Here is a 24,285-nt window from a genome sequence, read left to right as displayed (position 1 = left end):
AGGAGCAGGCCATTCGGCCCATTCTGCTCCACGGTTCAATATGATCAAGGCTGATCATCGAGCTCAAGATCCTAATCCCACCCTCTCCCTCCATCCCTTGATCCCTTTAGCCACAAAAGCTATAGTGAGCTTCTTAAAAACACATAATCGCTTGGTCTCAATCACATTCCGTGGCAGTGAATTCCACAGGCTCACACTCCCTGGGTGAAGAAATTTCTCCTCTCACAGCCCTGAGTGGTTTACCCTTAGTCTTTAAACTGTGACCCCTCATCCTCAACACCCCCACCTTCGACTTCACCCTTCCTGCATCTAACCTGAATAGCCCTGTTAGAATTTTGTAGGTTTCAATGAGGTTCCCCCTCATTATTCTAACTTCCAGGAATCAATTTGGTAAATCTTTGCTGCACTCCCCCCCATGGCAAGAACACCCTTCCGCAGATAAGGAGACCAAAACTGCACACAATATTCTAAATGTGTCCTCTCCAGCTCTTGTTGAACATTCCCCTCTACCAGTATTCAAATAATAATCTGCCTACTTCTGCGACCAAAGTGGATAACCTCACTTTTACCAACATCTGCCAAATTATTTATCCACTTACGTAGTCTGTTCCAATACCACTGCTACATCTGTGCATCCTGCTCACAGTTCACTCTTCCACCCAGATCCTTGCATCTCCATCCCAAAGGGTTCATTTCACCAATAGCCCTGTGTTAATGTCTAATCTTTGAGCTGCTTCGTCAGCACTTTACAGCAAACCAGTATCTTCCATGTGGCTGGGGACACTCAAGAGCCTGGTCTGAAATGGGCTCTGAAATTACTCCATGGAAGCTGATATCCTGCCACCGAGTCACACTTTAACAGGCCCAGTCAGGGATCTCATACTCAATGAGATCCACCCGGCCAACCTGGTATCAATCACTGCAGACCCATAGCGCATATTCACAAAGCTGTTGTGTGCAGTCTGGTGTAGCCACTTCAATCAATTCATCTGCATGATCCAGTCAGCAGGTCAGCCGTATCTAAATTGGTTTCTGAGCCACAAGGCTCTGGGATCAAATTCACTCCAGGGCTTTAAGCAAAAATCAAGAGCGATGCTCAAGTGGATCGGTGAAGATGTCACTTTCTCAAAGGAAGCGTTAAACCAAGACCTGCCTGCCTCCTGTAGTTAATATAAAGGATTCTTGGCGCTATTTCAGAGAAGACGAGGGCGTTTGTCCAGTGTGCCCTGGTGAATATGTACACCTCAGTCAGTATCACAAAGTAAAATAGCCTGGTCGCTATCAGCTTGTTGTCTGTTGCATGCAATATTTGCTGCAGTGACTCTGGCATTACAGTGTTACTGTCTGTAAAGCACTTTGAGACTTAAAGTATGCAGTTCAAGAAAGCAGCTCACTGCCACCTCCCAAGGGGCAACTAGGGACAGGCAATAAATGTTGGCCCACCTAGTGACATCCACGTCCGGCAAGTGAATATTGGAAAAATAAAGAGACAGTGGCCATGAGAAGCTGTGTATAAAATGAAAAACAAAAGAACTGTGGATGCTGTAAATCATCAACAAAAACAGAGTTGCTGGAAAAGCTCAGCAGGTCTGGCAGCACCTGTGGAGGAGAAAACAGAGTTAACGTTTTGGGTCCGGTTCTGAGGAAGGGTCACCGGACCCGAAATGTTAACTCTGTTTTCTCTTACACAGATGCTGCCAGACCCGCTGAGCTTTTCCAGCAGCTTTGTTTTTGTTCTATATAAACGAAAGTTGTTCTTAATACATGCTTATGAATTGACTATAGTGAAAACAAAGAGGAAAATAACAGCATGTGTTTCCAGAAAGCTGAAAGAACTGCGAATGTTATAAATCAGAAACAAAAACAGAAATTGATTGAAAAGCTCAGCAGGCTTGAGAGCATCTGCGGAGAGAAGTCAGAGTTAACGTTTCAGGTTCAGTGGCCCTTCCTCAGTTTGTGTTTTCTAATTAGCCTTAAAAAATCACGATTTAGTTGTGTTTTAACAAGGCAAACAGCAAATAATAATTTCTGTGTTCCCACCTGACTGCCTCTGGGTAATCAGTCAGCCACTGTGACAGAAACCCAGAGGGATGCTAATGTGTGTACTTAACCTTCTAACTGTAAGGTTGTAATTTTACAGGAGAAATATCTGGAAAGTATCCCAAAACAGAACTTCAGAAGAGTTTAATAAGAGTGAATGGAAGCTAACGACAGTGAAAATCAATCCTGAACTGTTCCAATCAGTGTCAAAGATTGTTTAAAACAGAGAGAGGTAGGGAGAGGAGGTAGGGAAGATAGGAGGTCTTAACAAAATGTTACATTCATCACATGTAAAGTCATCGTATTTTGCCAGTAAAGGGCAAAGCACAGACTAAATATTTTATTTATTGGAGCAGGTCTGTAAAACTTTTTAAATCAGAATTATAGTTATTTTAGTGAGAGCAGCAGTTTTCAATGACTGAGGCTAAAGCATGCTGTTAATGTGATGGCTGAAGTCTATCCTGCTTTGGGATGAATATGAAGGTGTACGGGTGTGAATGAGATTTACAACACAGGGTTTACCAGTGACCCTGAATGAATTGCTGCACCTAAATGCAGCCTGTAAATCATTGTGAACACCTAGAGTCCCTGGATCAAGAGTGATAGAGTCGGTGTGTATGCTGTGAGCGGGTGGGTGCGTGTGCAGTGTTGGGAGGGGGTGAATACACAGTGAGAGGACGGGGTGGACACACAGTGAGGGGGTCGGTGCATACACAGTGAGGGGAGGGGACACATACACAGTGAGGGAAGGGGGCGCATACACAGTGAGGAGAGGGGGCGCATACACAGTGAGGGGAGGAGGCGAATACACAGTGAGGGGAGGGGGCGAATACACAGTGAGGGGAGGGGGTACATACACAGTGAGGGGAGGGGGCACATACACAATGAGGGGAGGGGGCACATACACAGTGAGGGGAGGGAGCACATACACAGTGAGGGGAGGGGGCGAATACACAGTGAGGGGAGAGGGCACATACACAATGAGGGGAGGGAGCACATACACAGTGAGGGGAGGGGGCGAATACACAGTGAGGGGAGAGGGCACATACACAATGAGGGGAGGGAGCACATACACAGTGAGGGGAGGGGGCACATACACAATGAGGGGAGGGAGCACATACACAGTGAGGGGAGGGGGCACATACACAATGAGGGGAGGGAGCACATACACAGTGAGGGGAGGGGGCGAATACACAGTGAGGGGAGGGGGCACATACACAGTGAGGGGAGAGGGCACATACACAATGAGGGGAGGGAGCACATACACAGTGAGGGGAGGGGGCACATACACAGTGAGGGGAGGGGGCACATACACAATGAGGGGAGGGAGCACATACACAGTGAGGGGAGGGGGCACATACACAATGAGGGGAGGGAGCACATACACAGTGAGGGGAGGGGGCACATACACAGTGAGGGGAGGGGGCACATACACAATGAGGGGAGGGAGCACATACACAGTGAGGGGAGGGGGCACATACACAATGAGGGGAGGGAGCACATACACAGTGAGGGGAGGGAGCACATACACAGTGAGGGGAGGGGGCACATACACAATGAGGGGAGGGAGCACATACACAGTGAGGGGAGGGGGCACATACACAATGAGGGGAGGGAGCACATACACAGTGAGGGGACGGGGCACATACACAATGAGGGGAGGGAGCACATACACAGTGAGGGGAGGGAGCACATACACAGTGAGGGGAGGGAGCACATACACAATGAGGGGAGGGAGCACATACACAGTGAGGGGAGGGGGCACATACACAATGAGGGGAGGGAGCACATACACAGTGAGGGGAGGGGGCACATACACAATGAGGGGAGGGAGCACATACACAACGAGGGGAGGGAGCACATACACAGTGAGGGGAGGGGGTGAATACGCAGTGAGGAGAGGAGTGGGTGCATACGCAGTGAGGGGTGGGGTGTTTAGGAAGTATGGGTGCAGGCGCATAACAAATAAGGGTGGGTCTGTCTGGAATGAGCAGCTAGACATGTACTGAGTGATGAGGTTGTTGTGAACTGAATGTTGAGGTCCATGTGAATGGAATCCTGAGGTGGGGGCTCTTTGTTTGGACTTGCCTGTTCCTCTCCCTTCCCACAGCCCCTGCTGACTTGCTGTCGTTTTGCCACCACGGTGCTATTGTCAGACCTGTGTTAACCGGAGTTTTTAATTCTGTGTTTACTGTAGATGCTGCCAGGTAATTATCGATGCAACTTGCAATCTGTGCGGCTGAAATGTAACAATGTCCTTTTCTTTGTTTTGCAGACGTTTGGAACAAAATTTGATCAAGACCGTGGGAGCTGGTGCGTTTAGCCAGTACAAGAAGCTCAAACGCTTGTAAGTAAATCTGGCGTTTTGTCCAAATCAGGTCAAATCCAGTGACTTGGTAACTGCGCAACTGATGGCATAACGTTACTAACATCAATCTTTAGCCTTTCAGGTTTTTTTTTCCTTTATTCATTCATGGGATGAGGGCCTCACTGGCTAAGCAGCATTTAGTGCCCATCCCTAATTGCCCTGAAGTCTGTTGAGAGTTAACCACATTGCTGTGGGTCTGGAGTCACACGTAGGCCAGACCAGGTAAGGATGGCAGTTTCCTTCCTGAAAGGACAGTAGTGAACCAGATGGGTTTTTCCTGATAATCGATAATGTCGATTCTCAGTCATCATCAGACTCTTAATTCCATATATTCATCGAATTCAAATTCCACTATCTGCCATGGCAGGATTCGAACCCAGGTCTCCAGAACATTGACTGGGACTCTGGATTAACAGTCCAGCGATAATGCCACTTGGTCTTCGTCTCCCCAATGTATCCATCACTACAGAGTGTGATGTCACTTTGCTGATGTTTGAGAGGGGACTGGTGATGGGAATTGACTGGGTTAGATTAGTTCTGCTTTTCAACTATCAAGTGAGAATAAAAATATTGGGCCGCACCGATGATGATTGGCTCTAAAAAATGATGTTGACTCCTTCATTCACTCACAGGATGAGGGCATCACTAGCTAGCCCAACGTTTATTGCCCAGAGAGTAGTCCGGAGTCAGCTATGTTGCTGTGGGTCTGGAGTCACACACAGGCCAGACCAAGTAAGGACAGCAGTTTCCTTCCCTAAAGGACATTAGTGAACCCAATGGGCCTTTCCCCAATACTGGTCATCGTTAGACTCTTAATTTCAGATTTTTTTTCCCTGTTGAAATCAAATTCCACCATCTGCCATGGCGGGATTTGAATCCAGGCCCCAGAAGGATTATCTGGGTCTCTGGATCAACCGTCCAGCAATAATACCACCGGGTCATCGCCTCCCCTGTTGTTTATAAAATATTAAAAATGAAGAGCAAAAGAATGTGTTAACTGTTTGTGAATTGATGGACAATTTTCAACATTGTTCCTTGGATGCCAGTGTTGTAGCTGTTCAGGAACAGGATGTATAGGGGTCCAACCACTTCTGAAGCACGGCTCTGTTGCCAGAATGTTCTTCAGGGCATAACCTTTGTAGCTTTGAGGGCTTTCAGCTATTGCTTGATATCCCATAGAGTGAATCGAATTGGCTCAAGGCTGGCACTTGTGACCTTAGGATGTTAGGAGGGGGCCAGGGTGAATCAGTATTTCTGGCTGAAGATAATCACAAATGCTTCAGGTTTTTGCACTGATGTGTGCTGGCCTTGCCCCATCATTGGGAATGAGGATATTTATGGACCCTCCCCCTCCAGTGGGTTAGAATCACAGCATCCCTGCAGTGTAGGAGCAAGTTATTTGGTCCATCGCGCCCACACCATTTCTGAAGACCGTCCCACCCAGAACCAGAGCTCACTCCCCACCCCATCCTTGTAACCCTGCATTTACCATGGCTAACCCATTGCACACCCCTGGACACGATGGGCAATTTGGCATGGCCAGCCCGTTTCTTTAGAATAATATTCATCACATTTAGGGGTGTCTTAATAGGCTAAATACCTCATTTTCCTCATGTCACAATCAAAATAAGGTTCACCGTCACCAGAAGCCAATAGAATAAAGAGCAGTATGGGTCACTGCTGTGAGAATAGTTACCACTGCTCTTGCTGATGGCTTGTCATAAATGGTGATCAAATTGAAAGAAATATTAACAAGACACTCCTGTTTACAATCACAAGAAATAGTTGTGAAGGGAGTTTAGCTCACCCAGCCAGCATTCTAGATGCTCCCAGAAATTATTCTAAAGATTTCTACCACTATTAACTTGTTCATTCATTCGTGAGTCGTTTAATCATCCATTACCATTCACAATTGGATGTAGAAGGACGGCAGGGCCTTAGATCTGATGTGTTGGTTGTGGGATTGCTTAGCCCCATCCATTGCACGCTGCTCCCACTGGTTAGCTTGCAGGTATTTCTGTGTGGTCACCAACTGAGCTGTACAGTCCAACTTGCCCACCTGCCTTGCACAGCTCTGCATAGAACAACATACCTTGTAGCTGAGCAAATTTCTAGCAATCTAAAATGTCAATGAATAGATTAAGAAGGAGGAGCGTGAGGCGCTGGGAAGCGTGTATAATTGAGTAGCTGTGAAATGGTGAATTTATTCTGATAATGCTTTCTGTATAATAACTCTCCCATGGCTTCAGCAGCAGTAACGATCACATCTTTCACACTCCTGGACAGTTTCGTAATTAATTCTCTGCTTAACGTATCTGATAAAAAAGCAAGAATATTAATGAGGGACCTCAGTATAATTAAGCAGCTGGCACTTTGCTCCCAGTGATCACACAGCCATAGCATCTTCCCAACATCTCATCGCCCTCTCACCCCCCCCCCCACCCCAGAGTCACCCTCTACAATTGTTGTCCACCTCAGCCTTTTCTAACATTCATATCTCAACTTTATGTCCTTGCAGGAGCCATTCAGACTCAGAGAGGAGATTGCCCAAGTCAGCTCTCTGATGAGAGGCAACCTTAATAACCACTGGCACTGTGTGCCCAACTGGTCCACAGTGCAGTCGGTCCTGTTGCAGGGTCATACAGTGCAGAAACAAACTCTTCAGTCCAACTTGTCCACGCCAACCAGATATCCTAAATTAATCTTGTCCCATTTGCCACTATTTGGCCCATATCCCTCTAAACACTTCCTTTTTGTGTACCCATACAGACACCTTTTAAATGTTATTGTACCCACCTCCTCTGGGAGCTCAATCCACACACGCACCACCCTCTGCATAGAAAATGTTGACCCTTAGGCCCCCTTTAAATCTTGCCCCTCTCACCTTAAACCTATGCCCTTTAGTTTTGGACTCCCCTACCCCCACCTTGTCTGGTCCCCCTGTTCAAGCCCCTCACGAGTTTGTAAACTTCTATAAGGTTACCCCCTAAGACTCCGATGCTCCAGTGAATAAAGGCTGCCGATACCAGAAAGTATCTGCTGTGAAAACCTGAGCTTCCTGAGGCATCACATCCAGACATGTTGAGAAAGCTGGTCATTTGAGGAGCTCAGTTCCTGAAGATGGATCTCTGTGTCTCTCCTGTCAAAACTGAATCTTTACACTTTTTTGTGTTTTTGATTGTGAACCAATAGGGTAAATGGCTGTTTTAGAACCCAAGTATTGTGGAAAGGATAGCTATATCTTCTTAAAAGCAGGTTACTGCTGCTCATTGTAAGTGATGTTTACACTGTAGTTTGTTTGAGCAATTGGGGTGATTTAGTGGCACATGAGCTCGAACCGGTAAATGTGTAAGAAATTAGATTTGGCTGGCAATAGTTAACTGATTGGTCTGTGGAATGGTGACCTGATATCAATGACACAGGCCTTCTGCCTGCCAATAACTATGCCACTGGCTGCCAGCTAGCTAAATAAATTGTGCGTGTGAATATTTGGTCAAAAGTCATTAAACCTCTTGAAAGGAAGGTGATATCCTTTTCTTTGCAGTTAAAACAAAGTTTAGAGGCTGAATAAAATCACTTTATTCCTCCTCATCAATAATTATAATCCAAGACCTTTAACCAATAATTCAGGGACGTTATGCGTCTGTACCAGTCACACTGTGCCTCCTGCAGGCAAGTGGAAGTATCGGGAGAAGGAAGATCGAGGAGCAGCCAAGTGCTGAAAACCAGAAGCATCATCTCAGTAGAATGCTGAAGAGAAGCATTATCGAACTATATTATCAGTCTTTCCCTCCATCTATAATATCCATGTTTTCTTGTTGTCTGCCTTTGTGTGTGAGGTGAGTTTGCTCTGGGGTTTAGAGTTGTAACTCAGAGTTATAGGTTGATGCTTCATAATTGATTAGCTGCAGATAGAATCAAACTATTTACAATAAATCGTGATCGCTGTTAAATATAGAACCCTGGTCCATGCTGTTTGTCACCCTATATAGATTGGAGAATTCTGCATGCATTTATAAACACTTTAACATTTGTGATGACTCCGGGGATAGGAGGGATTGATTTCCAGTGAGCTACCCAATGAAGTGTAGCCATCACTTGTGCCCTGTAGAGTGGCAGGCAGCCGGTGCTTCCGCTGGTCTTGTTGCTGTTCTTCCTGTTTGCCAGAGGACACAGACTCTAGCTGCATTAACAGCCACTATGTGCCATAGCAGAAGACTGGCAGCGGGGAATTGCAGCTGGAAAGTGGGCAAGCTGCAGGCCTGATGAGGGCTTCAAAGAACCCTGCCATCACAAGACAAGCATGGAGAGGGCTTGCCGAGAGCAGACAGATCCCTCGGAACCGGCCATAGCTTTAGCATCTCAGGTTCGTTGTTCAAAGTCTTCCCTGCCAGGAGTTGGGGGGAGGAGGGGCAGTGATTGATTGACTAATGGAGCTTGGAAAGCAGTTTGCGCACCTCAGTGACCGTGTCAAGTTCCGTTCATCTCAGGGAATTGGTTCACTGGCAAATAAACTCTGCAACCTCAATTAAAACAAGGCTTAGCCACTTCTAGTCACAGACTCATAGAGCTGTACAGCATGGACACAGACTCTTCGGTCCAACTCATCCATGCCGACCAGATATCCTAAATTAATCTATTCCCATTTGCCAGCATTTGGCCCATATCCCTCTAAACCCTTCCTATTCATGTACCCACCCAGATGCCTTTTAAATGTTATAATTGTACCGCCTCCACCGCTTCCTCTGGCAGCTTATTCCATACACACACCACCCTCTGTGTGAAACAGTTGCCCCTGACACCCTTCTTAAATCTTTCCCCTTTCAACTTAAACCTATGCCTCTCTAGTTTTGGACTCCCCTACCCTGGGGAAAAGATCTTGGCTATTCACCCTATCCATGCCCCTGATGATTTTATGAACTTTTACAGCTCAAACCCTCCAAACCTTGGTAGTAAACCTTTTCTGATGGCACAGTTAGTAAGTTTGCAGATGAGGCGAAACTTGCTGGTATAATGGACAGTGAAGAAGGTTACCTAAGGCGACAAAGAGATCTTGATCAGTTGGATCAATGGGCTGAGGTGTAGCATGTGGAGTTTAATTTGGATAAATGTGAAGTGTTGCATTTTGGTAATATAAACAAGGGCAGTACATACACAGTTAATGGTCGCGTCCTGGGTACTGTTGTAGAACAGAGATACCTTGGAGTTCAGGTACATAATTTGTTGAAATTTGCCTCACAGGTAGTCAGGCCACTTGAGAAGGTATTTAGCACACTTGCCTTCATTAGTTAGAAGTTGGAACATCATGTTGAGGTTGTACAGGATGTTGGTAAGGCCTCTTCTGGAGTACTGTTTGCTGTTCTGGTCGCCTTTTTATAGGAAGGATATTATTGAGATTTACCAGAATGTTGCCAGGAATGGAGCGTTTGAGATATCAAAATAGACTGGAAAGACTGGGACATTTTTCACTGGAGTGTACAAGGTTGTGAGGTTACTTTATTGATGTTCATAACATCGTGAGGGGCAAAGATAAGGTGAATGAGAAGGGTTTTTCTCTCAGGTGGGGAAGCTCAGAGCGAGGGGCCATTTTTTAAGGTGAGAGGAAAAAGATTTGAAAAGGACATGAGGCGCAACTTTTTTGTACAAGGTGTGGTTTGTGTTTGGAATAAACTTCCAGAGGAAGTGGTGGATGCAAGTACAGTTACAATGTTTCAAAGACATTTGGATAAGCTCATGAATAGGAAAGGTTTGGAGGGATATGGGCCAAAGTGGGACTGGTTTAGTTTGGGAACATGGTTGGCGTGGACTGGTTAGACTGAAGGGTCTGTTTCTGTGCTGTATGACTCTCTGACTCTATTATTTAATCATTTCATTCTTAAAGGAATGCACTTATGAAATTCCTTTGCTTTATAACAAATGGAAACTGGCTTTTGTTTAAAAACGCCATCAACTCTGGTAAAGCAGCACCCTGGTGCGTTTCATATGAACCATTAGATGGTAATATCTCGCAGAAAAAGTTTGAGGCCACCGTAGTCTTTAGAATTGCGCTGATTCGGAATAAATGAACCCAACTGATATACTTGACATGGCATTTTGTACCTGAAGTATGAAGTTATAAAACGCAAGTTTAAAAAGAGGCTGTGATCACACTGTCAGTAATTGGCATCAGTTGTTCAACATTTCATTCAGAATGTCAATGAACAGTTGAGAAGGAGGAGTTTGGGGCACTGGGAAGAGAATATAATCAAGCCGTTGTGAAATGCTGCATTTATTCTGCTAATGCTTCCTTTATAATAGGGCTCCCATGGCTTCAGCAGGCACTAATGATCGCATCTTTCACACCCTTGGAGTAATTTCTTAATTAAGTGTCAACTTAATACATTTGAGAAAATAGCAATAATATTAATTAAGGTCCTATATATAATTAACCAACTGGCATGTTGCTCCCAGTGGGCACACAGCCACAGCATCTGACTGTTTTCAATGATATTCTCATCATAAGCATCAAAAGCTGAGGGATGTCCTTATAGAAGTTTATAAAATCATGTGGGTAATGATAGGGTGAATGACTAAGGTCTTTCCCCCTCCAGTGTAGGAGAGTCCAAAACTAGAGAGTATAGAGTTAAGATGAGAAGGGAAAGATATAAAAGGGACCTAAGCAGCAATTTGCTCAGGCAGAGGGTGGTGCGTGTATGGAATGAGCTGCCAGAGGAAGGGGTGGAGGCTGGTACAGTTACAACATTTAGAAGGCATTTGGATGGCTGTATGAATAGGAAGGGTTCAGAGGAATTTGGGTGAAATGCTGGCAAATGGAACTAGATTAATTTAGGAAATCTGGATAGCATGGATGAGTCAGACCGAATGGCCTGTTTCTGTGGTGTATGTCTCTACAACTCTGACTGTGCCCAGTCTTTTCCTTAATTGTGCTTGAGATATGACCAAAGATGGCAGATTGTTGGTGGCAGGAAAGCCTCTAGCTCTCCTGGCTTGCAGAGTGCCCAGTGTGATGATTTGGCAGAATGGGCATCACTGCATTGTTTACTTTGTGTCCCATGATGAATGTCTACAGGGTTTTGTAGTGGATGGGTGATTCTCCACCAGCTTACGATCATACAGTGGAGATTTCCTGGGGTTAATTTTTAATTTCCTCCTCTCCTTAAGACCTTGGAGTATATTTTGACTTGGTGCACGCTCAAAAATGGGTCCAAGCGAATGGGAATGGGAATGGAAATGGGATGTACAGACTGGACTGCTGACTCGCTATACTACTGTGAGCCAGTGGCAGGGATACAGATCAACAAGCTGTTTTATGGTGAAACATGTCAAGGTCCTGCAGCATTGCTGGAACTGTGCTCATCCTGTCAAATACGAGTCCATCGCAGCTCCTGACGTGCAGTGTTAATGGTTAAGAGGCTTCGGAGAGTCATGGGCTGAGTCATTCAACACAAAATTCCCAGCCTCACACCTGGTCTTGTAGCCATTGTATTTAGTTGACTGGTCCAGTTGCGTATTTGGTCAGTGGAGAGCCCTAGGTCTTAACAGTGCATTTTTAAGCAATGTTAATGTTCATTGAAAATAAAGAATTAGTGATTAGGCTTTCTTTTGTTGGAAATTGCCATCTCCTGACGCATCTGTGGCACAAATATTTCCTAGTGTTTATAAAACCGAGCCCGATTAGGTATAGGCCTTGCTGTATTAGATCACTTGTTACTTCCAAGGGGTCCTGAGTGATGCTGAACATCATGCAATCATCAGAGAACATCCCCTACTTCTGACCTTAGGATGGAAGGAAAGCCATTAATGTTAGTTCAAGGTGGTTGACCCCAAACCTGCCCTAAAAAATCTCTGCATTGATGTCCTACAACTGAGATGATTGATGTTCAACAATTAAAAACCATTGTTCCTTGTGCTGAACATGACTCCCAGGCAGCAGAAAGCCTTCTCTGTAACTGATTATCAACCCCATCCCTACTACAACACCTCAATCCTGCATTTGGTCAAAGGCTGCTTTGATGTCAATGACGGTCATTCTCAACTCAATCCTGAAGTGTAGCTCTTTCACCCATGTTTGGATCAAGATCATAATGAGGTTTGATGCCAAGTGCTGCTGAAGGAATCCAAACTGAACATTGGTGAGAAGGTTATTGAGTAAGTGTTTGATAACACTGCCCATGACCCTCTCAGTTGACTGCAGAAAGGAACTATATCTTTAAGAGAGCCAAATGTCCTCTGGCATTTGATGCTGTAGTGCAAGATCTACCCAACTTACTCGGTGCTCATTCAGACAGCATTAAACAGGCAGTTAACCCATCACTCTATTTGCCAGTCTATATATTACAACAGTAATCTAAGTAAGCAGAAAGCCAGATTGTAAACGTAAGTCAGCGATGCCATGGTGCTGTGCAGTTAGTTGCTAATAAACCTCCAGATATGTGACTTAATCAGAACCTACCTTTCAGTGATCTATGGCTCAGTGGTTAGCACGGCTGCCTCACAGCACCCGATTCCACCCTTGGGTAACTCTGTGTGGAGTTTGCACATTCGTCCCCTACCCTGGACATCAGCATGTGTTTCCTCCCATGGTCGAAAGATGAGCAGGTTGGGTAGACTGGCTGTACTAAATTTCCTGTATTCCCTGGTGATATACAGGCTAGGTGTGTTGGCCATGGGAAATGCAGTGCTATGGGGTTAGAGTAGATCTGCATGGGATGCTCTTCGGAGAGTCAGATGGACTTGGTAGGCCGAATGACCTGTTTCCACACTGCAGAGATTCTGTGATGCATTGCTTTACTGAGGGCCAAAAGGAGATTGGTGAAATGGTAATTGGCCAGATCAGATTTGCCATGCACATTATGATTAAGATATAGCTGGACAATCACCTGGTCATCCCCACTGACCTGAAATTCAATTGGACCAGCTACAACTGAGTGAGGTACTGGGGCGTTTCAGAGGGCAATTAAGAACTTGGTGCCACATGTCGCCTAAAGACATGGATTCCCTTCCTAATGGACATCAATCAGTCACATTTATAAAAAACAATGCTGGCTACTACATGATCACTTTTATTGATATACTGAATTTAAGATCTCCATGCAAGATGGGATTTGAACTCATATTTTCCAAATTAATAACGGGTATACATTCTTTATTCATTTGTGTTTGTTCCTTTATTAAGTACCAATCTCTCCACTAATCTTTTTAAATGGAACTGTTTAAGGAGATGGACCATGAGACTTGATATTCATGAAGTCCTGACACATTGGATGACTGAGTTGCATTTTAGCATGAAATGAGTACAACTTGAATGGTGAGGAAAGATGGATTCAGTAGCAGTCACCAGGAGATGCTGTTCGTGGGCCATTTTCAAGCCATGTCTTTTTTACAAACAATTAATAATCTCTTATTATTACCTTTTTTCCCTTCCCTACAGAGACTTGAGTAAGAACCAAATTTCGGAGATTGCAGCAGATGCATTCCAAGGACTGCGATCACTCACCTCACTGTAAGTCTCAAGTATCATTGGGAGATTCTTCATTTTTCTTCTGGTTGTAATGTATACAGGGGCAGATTTTCTTTCTCTCTCTCTTTTGTTCCCTTTTTTTCTGTTCCTCTGTTACCTCAATATGTACCTCGATGAGTCCTGTTCACTCATCATTCTCCGTGCTCATGAGGTTGTGTTGGCCCCTGTTTAAGCAACATCTCAAATTTGACACTTCAGTTTTTGTTTTCAACTTCCTCTTTGTTTGCCCTTAGTTTTCTCCATAGTCCAGCACAATGAACCGCAAAATATCTGCACTCCTCCAGTCCTAGCCTCTTGAGCCTCCCTCCCTGATTCTGATTGTTTACTGTATTTCATGCATGAGCAGACTGGCGTATAAGAATGCATAAGTTACGCTGCAGGTGTGCAAAATCCTGGTCAGACCCTACTTGGAGTACTGTCAGCAAATATGGACACCACACCTCAGGAAGGATGGATTATCCTTGGAGAGAATTACAAAGTGAGCTTACAAAAATGATACCTGGATTTTGGGGGGTTAAGTACTGAATAGAGAGTGCATAAATTAGAGATAGTAGGAACTGCAGATGCTGGAGAATCTGAGATAACAAGGTGTGGAGCTGGATGAACACAGCAGGCCAAGCAGCATCAGAGGAGCAGGAAGGCTGAGGTTTTGGGCCTAGACCCTTCTTCCATTTCTGAAAAAGGGTCTAGGCCCAAAACCTCAGCCTTCCTGCTCCTCTGAAGTTGTTTGTACATAAATTAGACTTGTTTTCTCCAGAATTTAGAAGAATAAGGGGTGATATGATCAGAATCTTCAAGATATGGACCAAGTAGATAAAGATAAACTATTTCTACTGGTTGGGGATTCTAGATCCAGGAATTAGGCCCATACCATTCAGGAGACATGTTAGGAAGCACGTCTACATAGAGGGGGAGAACTTTGGAACTCTTTCCCACAAACGGCATTGGATGCTGAATCAGTTTATTCTAAATCTGAGATTGATAAATTTTTGCGAAGCAAATGTATTAAGGAATATGGGCCAAAGGCAGGTGACAAGGAGTTACGTCACAGATCACCCATGATCTCGGAGAATAGCAGAACAGGCTCAAAGGGCTGAATGGCCTACTATTGTTCCAATGTTCTGCTTTTATCTTATGCCATCCTCTCAGAAATAGCCCTTTAAGCATTCTCCTAGAGCCATGATGGGGGAGCTCTCTGTTCTCACCTTGCACATCATCAGCCTTTGCATTCAATGAGTCATCCTCCACCATTTCCAGCACTATACCACCACAGAACACACCCACCTTTCTCCTCCCATCTCCTTTCAGCATTTTGAATGGACTGTCCTTCCCCCAACACCCTGGTGCAGTCCTCAATCACCTCTCCCTTTCCTCAGGTACCCATCCATGCAAGAGCAAGAAATTCATTGCCAGCTTTTCGACTACCACATGGGCCACTCCTCCCTCTCATTTACCTAGCTGCCTAACAACTCCTTCCAAGTTTCTTTGTACTTCTATCAAATTATATTACTGTAATGTTACTAGATTAACAAAAAACAACAACTATTTATGTGGTAGCAACTTGAATTTAACAAAAGCCTCAAGGCGTGTTGCAGAAACACTATCAGTCTTGTTGCTTACATTATATATTTTATTGATTAATTGATTGATTGATTTATTGTTGCCACATGTACTGAGATACAGTGAAAAGTGTTGTTCTGCATGCTATACAGGCACATCATACCATTCATAGTGCATCAGGATAGCAAAACAGAGTGCAGAACACAGTTACAGCTGCAGAGAGGGAGGGATCAGAATTAACATTTGAGAGGTTCCTTCAGAAGTCTGGTGACAGCAGGGAGGAAGCTGATCTTCAATCTGTTTGTACATGTACTCAAACGTTTAAAACTTCTGCCCAACAGAAGAGGGTGGAAGTGAGTATAAGCAGGCTGAGAGAGGTCTTTGATTATGTTGGTTGCTTTCCGAGATGGGGGGAAATATAGATGGAGTCAGTGGATGGAAGGTTGGTTTGCTGTGTTCATGACTATCTGTAGTTTCTTGCAGCCTTGAGCAGAGCAGATGCCAAACCAAGGTGTGATGCATCCATATATGTGAGAGATGAAGCACAGGCTGGGTGACTGATTTGTAGAACACCTCCACTTGGTCTACAAGTCTGAGCCCAGTTCAACCTCTCTGTCTTCGTCCTGCTCAAACGAAGCTTGTTGCAAGCTTAAGGAACAGTATTCCACCTTTTGGACTCAGCACTTTGCAGCCTGCCAGATTCAACATTGCTCAAAAACTTTCGATTGTAACTTCTGCCCTCAATTTATTTTTCTTTACTGGTTTGGTTTCTGGTCTCTCTTGTTTCCCTTGTTTCCTTTTTCACCTTTGGAAAGCTAATCAAGATCCAGCCCGTCATGCCTCCTGTAACATAGCTTTGTTTACTTAAACAACCCATTGCTACTACCATCAACAGTAGAGTCCTTTGTCATTTCATTTCTCCTCCCCTAGCTCTGCTTTATCACAGGCCTTCTAGTTCCTTCTTCCTCCCAACACCGTTTCACTGGCTCGAAACCTCTCACTGGGAAGGCACGGTGGCTCAATGGCTAGCGCAGCTGCTTCATAGCGCCAGAGGCCTGGGCTCAATTCCAGCCTGGGCGACTGTCTGTGTGCAGTTTGCACATTCTCCCTGTGTTTGTGCAGGTTTGCTCCGGGTGCTGTGTTTTCCTCCCACAGTCCAAAGATGTGCAGGTTAGGGTGGATTGGCCATGGGAAGTTGCCCACAGTGTCCAGGGATGTGTAGCTGAGGTAGATTAGCCGTGGGAAGTTACAGGGATACAGCAGGTCTGGCTGAGGTGCTTCCACACTGTTCTAATGAAAGGTGACATTCCTGAAATGCCAACTCTTGTTCCTCTCTCTGCAGGTGGTCCCTGATTGAGTATTAATGGAGTGTTAAGCTTTTGTTAAGTTTCTAGCATTTGTGTTCTTCTCATGCTCTTAATTGCTCGACAGTTGGGAATAGTGCCTTTAATTGCATTGTCCCCAAACTCTTCTGTAAATCACCTTGCTGTTTTGGCCTGTTTTTCCTTGTGAGACACCTCCTTAAAATCAAATCCCTTTAATAAAATGTTTGGTCATCTGTCCTAATATTACCTCATGTAGGTTTATAATGTTTCTGTGAAGAGCTTTGTTTTCTGATGTGAAATGGACTATAAAAACAGAAGTGCTTTTAAAAGCAATTTTGATTGCACACATTTTTGTGTCATAACTGGGTGTATTCCATTGGATTATCAGTTTCAAGTAATACATAATACTGATGTTAAAAATTATAGGGACCACAACAACTAATATTAATCAATTTTCCTCTCAATTCTAGTCTCCCAGACCGCACCTGAGTTGCTGACTGGGTCTTTTCGAAAAAGATGAGGGAATACTTTTAAAGTGTGACAAAGGTCTTACCCATGGATTGGAGATCTGGCCTTAAGTTTCTCATTTTAGTTGCTTGATTCTACAAGGAAAGAGTGGCAGCATTTCCTTTAATATTGGCAGTTTACTGAGACCTCAAATGGTTAAGTTGCAGAAGCGTTGAGTTTGCACCTTACATAGCAAGATTCTGGTTTCTAAATCAATGGATTAGCGAAAACAGTGTGAAGTTCGAGTTTGAGGGGGGGGAAATGAGTAATGTGCCCATGGCATCAAAGCTTATAATGTGCATTACGGGGTGCGAATAAAACTCTTATAGTATGCCTCCAGTATTATTGCATAGAAAGGCCACTCGGGCAGAAAGCCTAGTGAACCCAATCAAATCAACTTTATGTATCAAACCAAAATCTGGCTTTGAAATTAAAGGTGAGGGTTAACTCTGCTCCATTGTTCTGCAAGTTATAATGTTTCGGTATCTGCCTTTCCCCTTTTGAGGACCGTTAGCACACACCATTTTTTCCATCCCCTTTCATAAATCATCACCAAGATTCTGTGTGCTATCAAATCCCTACACACCACCATACTCCCATCCCTCCCCCATCTCATACACCCCCCCCCTGCTAAATCCTCCTTACTCTCATTCAATCAAAATAGCATTTTTGTGAACTGGGGGGCGCTCCTGGATTGACACTGACCTGCTATGGGTCTCTCAGCCAGTCGATTTATACAGGCATCACCTTGCACAATGCAGGTACCCGCATTATTAGAAGTTTGTGTCTCTTTCTGAAAATAATAGATTCTGCGCTTATGTTGCAGCTAATTGTGAAGATCTGCTTCACAGTTTATACACTGCTTTGGTGATAACCCCTGCGAAGCAAGAAAAGCCCTGTTGAGTTCCGTAACTGGTGCACGGCTTCCAGATTCAAGGATAGCTGATAGGATTACCAAGGAGTCAGCTTTCTCTCTTCTTTCAACGCCTGAATGTTGACATTCTCAGCCAACTGAGCAAAATATTGATCAACAGCAAGTGAACAGCTTGATACAGTGCCTGGGACAGTAAAGGTCTGCAGAGTGGAGAGTACAATAGATCAGAGCGTTCTATAGAATAGACAATAGAGGATATCTATGGAAGAAATCATACACCGTATAGTAGGGTTTCGGAGATCAAGCAGTGTAATAGTCAGGAGAGTTCTTTTGAATGAAAAGCACATTGTATGGAGAGTTGTTTAGCATGAAGTGCAATTACAAACAAGAGCTCTGCCCATTGCACTATGGTGTTCAGTGGGACGTACAGAAATAAATCAAACAATGACAGTGAGATGTGCTGAGACTGTAGACTCTTGGTCTGGGATGCAGTGAGACTCTAGAGCATTGGACTAGGTTATACTAAGACTATAGACCTTTGGACTAGAATGTATTGAGACTGTAGAGCGTAGTTTGCAGTGTTTTGAGAGTTCAGAGCATTGGACTGGAATGTGGTAGACTGTTGATCATTGGACTAGGACGTGGTAAAACTGTGGTGCATTGTCTGGGATCTGGCGAGACTCTGAAGCATTGACTGGGATGTGCTGAGACTGTAAAGTATTGTCTGCGATGCGGGGAGACTGTAGATCTTTGGACTGGAATATGCTGAGATTGTAGAACTTTGGACTGGGATGTGCTGAGACTGCAGAGCAATGAATGTCTGTGATGTGATGACACTGTAGATCTTTGCACTGAGGTGTGCTGAGACTGTAGATCTTTAGACTGAGATGTGCTGAGACTGTAGATCATTGGACTGGAACATTATGCAACAGTTGAACATTGGATGAGAATGTGACGAAACTGTAGAGTGTTGGACTAGATGTGTCCAGACTTAATATGTTACTGAGAGATGTGAGGTCAGTTCAGAACCTTGCTGTGTAAGAACTGATAAAGTGCCTTGAAGTAGCAGCCATACTCATAACAAACTTTACTTTAAACAGATATTGTGTTCAGCTCATACTAGCATGGTATAGTCTTTTCAAACTTGTGACTAGTGAATCAGAGTTTAGTCTGTGATCCACTGGCTAGCTTGTTTATGACTGAGTTATAATTTATGTTGGGACCTTCAACAGACAAATGATGCTGGTAACCCTGTCTGTGATTTTGAAGCTGTTAGTTCAGGTCCTCCCACATATGGCTGAGGATCGTGTGTTTGCTTGGATTGAGTAGCAGTATGCAAGTCTTCTCAACAAAAACCAATAGCATATAATGAGAAGGGGAATGATTCATGGTCAGCCTGTAAAAATGCATGCTACCCCAGCATCACCGAATGAACAGTGACACTCCTCAGTTTATCACAGGCATATTTTCACACGGCATATGGAATTAAAACTTTAACTAGCGGTGAAGAACCAAACTGACACAGTGTTGGCAGAGCTGCTGCTATCACTGCTGTTGCCTTAAATGGAAAAACATAACCTGCCAAGCTACCCACTAATCATTTACGTTCTAATGGAGATAGCGTACAGGCTCCTCACGTCATAGAAAATTACAGCAAGAAAATTACTGTACAGGCCAATCAGCCTGACTGAAAAAATGACGTCTCTCAATCACACGATCCCTCCAGATGCCAATTCACTTTACTCAGTTTCTCCAGTCTCCAGTCACTTGTAGCCTTTATGTTAAGTAGAAAAATCCTGTCTGTCTACGCATCTCCTTTCCCCAGTGAGGGCTTGTATACCTTAGATTCACAGTTTGTGGCAAACTATTCCCTTGAGTATTTTCAATAACATCCCTGATGCTTCTGTTCCTCAGTGTAAGCATCTGTAAGCTCTGGTTATAGGACAGGTGTACCAACAAGCCGCCAAGCTGGTGTTTTTTGCTCACAGCTTTTACTGACTTTGTTTCTCAGACTGCAGCAATGCTGAAACAGAGCCTAATTAATATGCAGTAAATAACATTGTAACATGATAACTCCAAAACTGAGATTGGAGTCATTTAATCCAGCTCACTGACCAGGAGTACTAATAATTATTTTTCCTTCTTTTATTACTTTAACTTTGCTTTTACTTATTATTGATCTATCCCACACTGGTGACACTGTGGCTTTTGAATTTTGAAAACAATTTTCTTGGAATTGTCCTGAGTCCAGTTTTGGAAATTGGAAAATAATAGCTTCTGGTTAAACTTAAGATCTGCTTGATAGTAATAAACACTGAAGATGGGCATGGTTATGACTTAGATTTCAGTGAGTCAGCATTTAATGAGCTCTTCCAACTCCAAGCCAGAGACAACTTCCTTGATTTGTAGCTGCAAATTGATCTACCAAGAAATGACATGACCAGGACCAAAGGAATCATTGTGGCTCACTAGTTAGCACAGCTGCCCTCATAGTGCCAGGTATTGTGACTGTCTGTGTGGAGTTTGCACATTCTCCCCACGTCTGCGTGGATTTCCTCCCACAGTCCAAAGATGTGCAGGGTAGGTGGATTGGCCATGCTAAGTTGCCCGTAGTGTTCAGGGATGTGCAGTCTAGGTGGGTTAGCCATGGTAAATGCAGGGTTACGAAGTTAGGGTAGGGAATGTGTTTGGGTGTGCTGCTCTCAAATGGTTGGTGAGAACTTGATGGGCTGAATGGCCATTTTCTATGCTGTGGGTATTCTACAAACTGTGTAACCCATGATTTTTGGTGCCGAGTCGGGAATGCTCATGGAGCTCAATTCTGAGGTGAAGTTTTGATGCCTAACAAAAGATGTTTTCTTCCTTATGTTTTTTAGTGTCCTCTATGGAAACAAGATTACTGAACTCCCCAAGGGCCTGTTTGATGGGCTAATATCGATTCAGCTGCTGTGAGTAGCAATCCATTCATAAAATTAAAATGACCTACAGCAGTCAGTGTAATGTCAGGGTTACTGAAAATAGCTGCATGTTCAAAATGATTTATTTAATCAAAAATGTTCTGCTCCTTTTAAAATGCAGCTTGTCAATTTCTGGCTCCAGATTAGCCTTGCATTTGGAACAAACAGTGTTAGTTGAACCCATTTGAGTCATACGAAAGGAAGAAAATTTAATATATTCTAGACTGAAGCTTCTTAAAGAGCATAAAATCAAAATGCATTATTGTCGAATAGTCTGACTGAAGATTTGCAAAGGAAATGAAGCATTTTTGTATTTTTTATAACACACATCGTTTTAACTTAACATTTGTCTCCCAAATACATATCAAAAGTTATGATTGAATAAGAATTTAGCATTTATGCACTTCAAAGTGGAAGACAGCCTGACTGTTAAAAGGGATGGCACCACTGATGAAGTATTTCTCAAAAATGAGACAAGGCTTGCGTGTTTGCAATCTCAGAGGACAAACTGCAGGCCATCGTCAGATGTATATAAGAGCACGCGACTCACCCTGAACATCTGCAAGGTGAAGGTCCTTTACCAACCTGGCCCAGCGTTGTGGAGCAAACCCCCCCGATCAGTGAGAACCATAGGGAGGCCTTAGAGAACGTTCACCATTTCCATTACCTCGAGAGTGTCCTGTCTGCCAAAATAGCTATCGATGAAAGAGGTGCAGCACCCCCTCCCGGCTGCCCGAGGCAAAGGCTGCTGGAGGACAACAACATCAGATCCAACACCAAGCTCATGGTTTACAGAGCTGCGCTGGTTCCTGCCCTCCTATATGGCTCTGAGATGTGGACCATCTACGGCAGGTGCTGGAGCAGTAGCACCAACGTTGCCTGTGCGCAAGAACCTGTGAAACCGCCGGGAAGACAGACGAGGGGAACATCTGTGAGGGACTGCCAAGAATGATGACGATTTCTCAAAGGTGTTTTAGCAAACCAATTACAAAATGTTGGAATTTCTGAAGAAGGGTCCAGACCCAACACACCAGCCTTCTTGCTCCTCTGATGCTGCTCGGCTTGCTGTGTTCATCCAGCTCCACACCGTGTCATCTCAGATTCTGCAGCATCGGCAGTTCCTACCATCACTGTAACAAAATGTTGGAGATGTACACAGAGCTGTTTGGTGACAGACCCATGAGCAGGTGGGACAATCCTTCCTGGGAGGGAGAGAATTGGGACTTGAGGCCGTGTGCGGCATACTTTGATTCTTCATTAAGAGGCATTAAATCCATGATCGTAGCTGGAGACCTATGAGTGGTGCAGGATAGGGTAAAGACAGGAAGCTTTCCAGGTAAAATCTTGTTGAATTGTGAATGGTTAATATTGAATTGAATAAGAATTTAATATGCAGAAACAAACCCTCAGACCACATAGGTCTATGTTGAGGTTTATTCTTCATGTCAGCATCCACCCATGTAACTCTATAAGAACATTCTCCTGTTCCGTTCTGAAGCAGAGACAATCCAAAGTTTATGCAATCAGTTGACAGTCTAAATTGTGCCTCAAAAACTCAGTGATCAGTGGCAAATTTTATTTAACCTGTGAAACTAACACTTCAACCAATGCAGCCGAATGCATTCAGGGGAAAGGCGGCTGGGAAGAGAATGGCTGGACAAGTGGTTTCCACGAAAAACTGAAATCCAGTGTTCTAGATCCAGCAAAGGTGTAATTCTATAAAAGCTTCAACTTTTGTGTCAAATCGGCAGTTCTTTGTTCTTTTCATTCAGTGTGGAAGAGGAGCAATGTAATTTACATTCCTCCAACCGTTGGTAAAATCTTTAGTTTTGCAAAAGCGATCACTGTCAGCTGTCGAATCTGTAAGGAAGACATTGCAATCCAGCATGAGGTGTTGTTCAATAGCATCAAAGTCCTTCTCAATCAGGGGATCTTTCAGTCCTTGTTGAAGACCTCGTTAGTTTTTATTTGAGGAGGAGATATCATGTGAGGCTATTAGATGCGTTTTGAGCAAAACAAGTTTCAAACTTAACACCATGATATTTGAGAGGAGGAATGAATTTAAGACCGTGAGACAGATGAGCAGAAATTAGGCCATTGGGCCCGTCGAGTCTGCTCTGCCATTCAATCATGGCTGATAAGTTCCTCAACCTCGTTCTCTTGCTTTCTCCCTGTAACCCTTGATCCCCTTGATAATCAAGAGTCTGTCTATCTCAGTCTGAAAAGTACCCAATGACTTGGCCTCCACAGCCTTCTGTGGCAGTGAATTCCATAGATTTACCACTCGCTGCCTGAAGAAGTTTCTCCTTATCTCCGTTCTAAAAGGTCTTCTTCTGTTGGAATGTCATCCCACAAATTCTCACTTGGCACCAGGGTGTGTGAACTGCCTGAAGGAGACAATTTGAATTTCATTCATAAACGTTTGCAAATGTGGTGTTGATTGGTTGACCACAATTTACTTTAAGGTAAAATTGCTACATTTTGTGAGCCAACATTCCCATGTGTCCCCAGTGTTCCGCTACATCTGACAAATTCATCTCTTACTTTTTTTTAATTCCTTTCCAACAGTGGAGAAGCCCAGCACTTGAGAAACAGGAACCTATTTGCACTGAGTCCTATTCCACTAGAATTTCTGCACTCTGTGATCTGCATTGTCTGCAGGACAAGCAATGTTTTGATTTTTAAAGTCTTATGCTTGCTTTCAAATCCCTGCAAAGCCTCATCACTCCCTACTTTTTCTGGCCCCAATCCCATCCAGTTCTGTCCCGTTGCACATCCCCAATTTTACTTGCACTACTGTTTTTGACAGAGCTTTTGTCTGGATTCTAAGCTCAAGAGTGCCCTTCCTACACCTCTCTGCCTTTCCCCTAGCTTCCTCCTCAAAGACACATTGCAAAAAAACCTCTGTTTGCACAATCGCCTGACCTAATATCGCACTTTGTGGCTCAGTGTTGTCCTTCGCTAATAATTCTTCTGTGATTCTGTAGCTTGATATTACGCTGAAGGCTCTGCAGAGTGTATACTTGCACAGATGGTCAGGCAGCACGGGTCAATTACTGGTTAAGGGAGAGTATCTGTGCTGGTAATCAGACTGTACAGGCTCAGCACTGATACTGCAAATAACTGTGCAGGTT

At 44.1% G+C, this 24,285-nt stretch overlaps 1 protein-coding gene across 1 annotated transcript in view; it reads left to right on the top strand.

The window, feature by feature from the left end:
• Window positions 1–24,285, top strand: part of LOC125458334 (slit homolog 3 protein-like) — a 623,269-nt gene that overhangs the window by 465,840 nt on the left and 133,144 nt on the right. The window contains exons 10-12 of the mRNA XM_048543536.2: window positions 4,316–4,387; window positions 13,839–13,910; window positions 21,071–21,142. Of these exons, the coding sequence (XP_048399493.1) occupies window positions 4,316–4,387; window positions 13,839–13,910; window positions 21,071–21,142 (216 nt within the window). The remainder of the gene's footprint in view (window positions 1–4,315; window positions 4,388–13,838; window positions 13,911–21,070; window positions 21,143–24,285) is intronic.

Source organism: Stegostoma tigrinum, chromosome 13 (assembly GCF_030684315.1).
Source record: "Stegostoma tigrinum isolate sSteTig4 chromosome 13, sSteTig4.hap1, whole genome shotgun sequence".
NCBI classification, from domain to species: Eukaryota; Metazoa; Chordata; class Chondrichthyes; order Orectolobiformes; family Stegostomatidae; genus Stegostoma; species Stegostoma tigrinum.
Note: the sequence above shows the minus strand (reverse complement) of the source record. Positions and strands in the feature narration are given on the sequence as shown.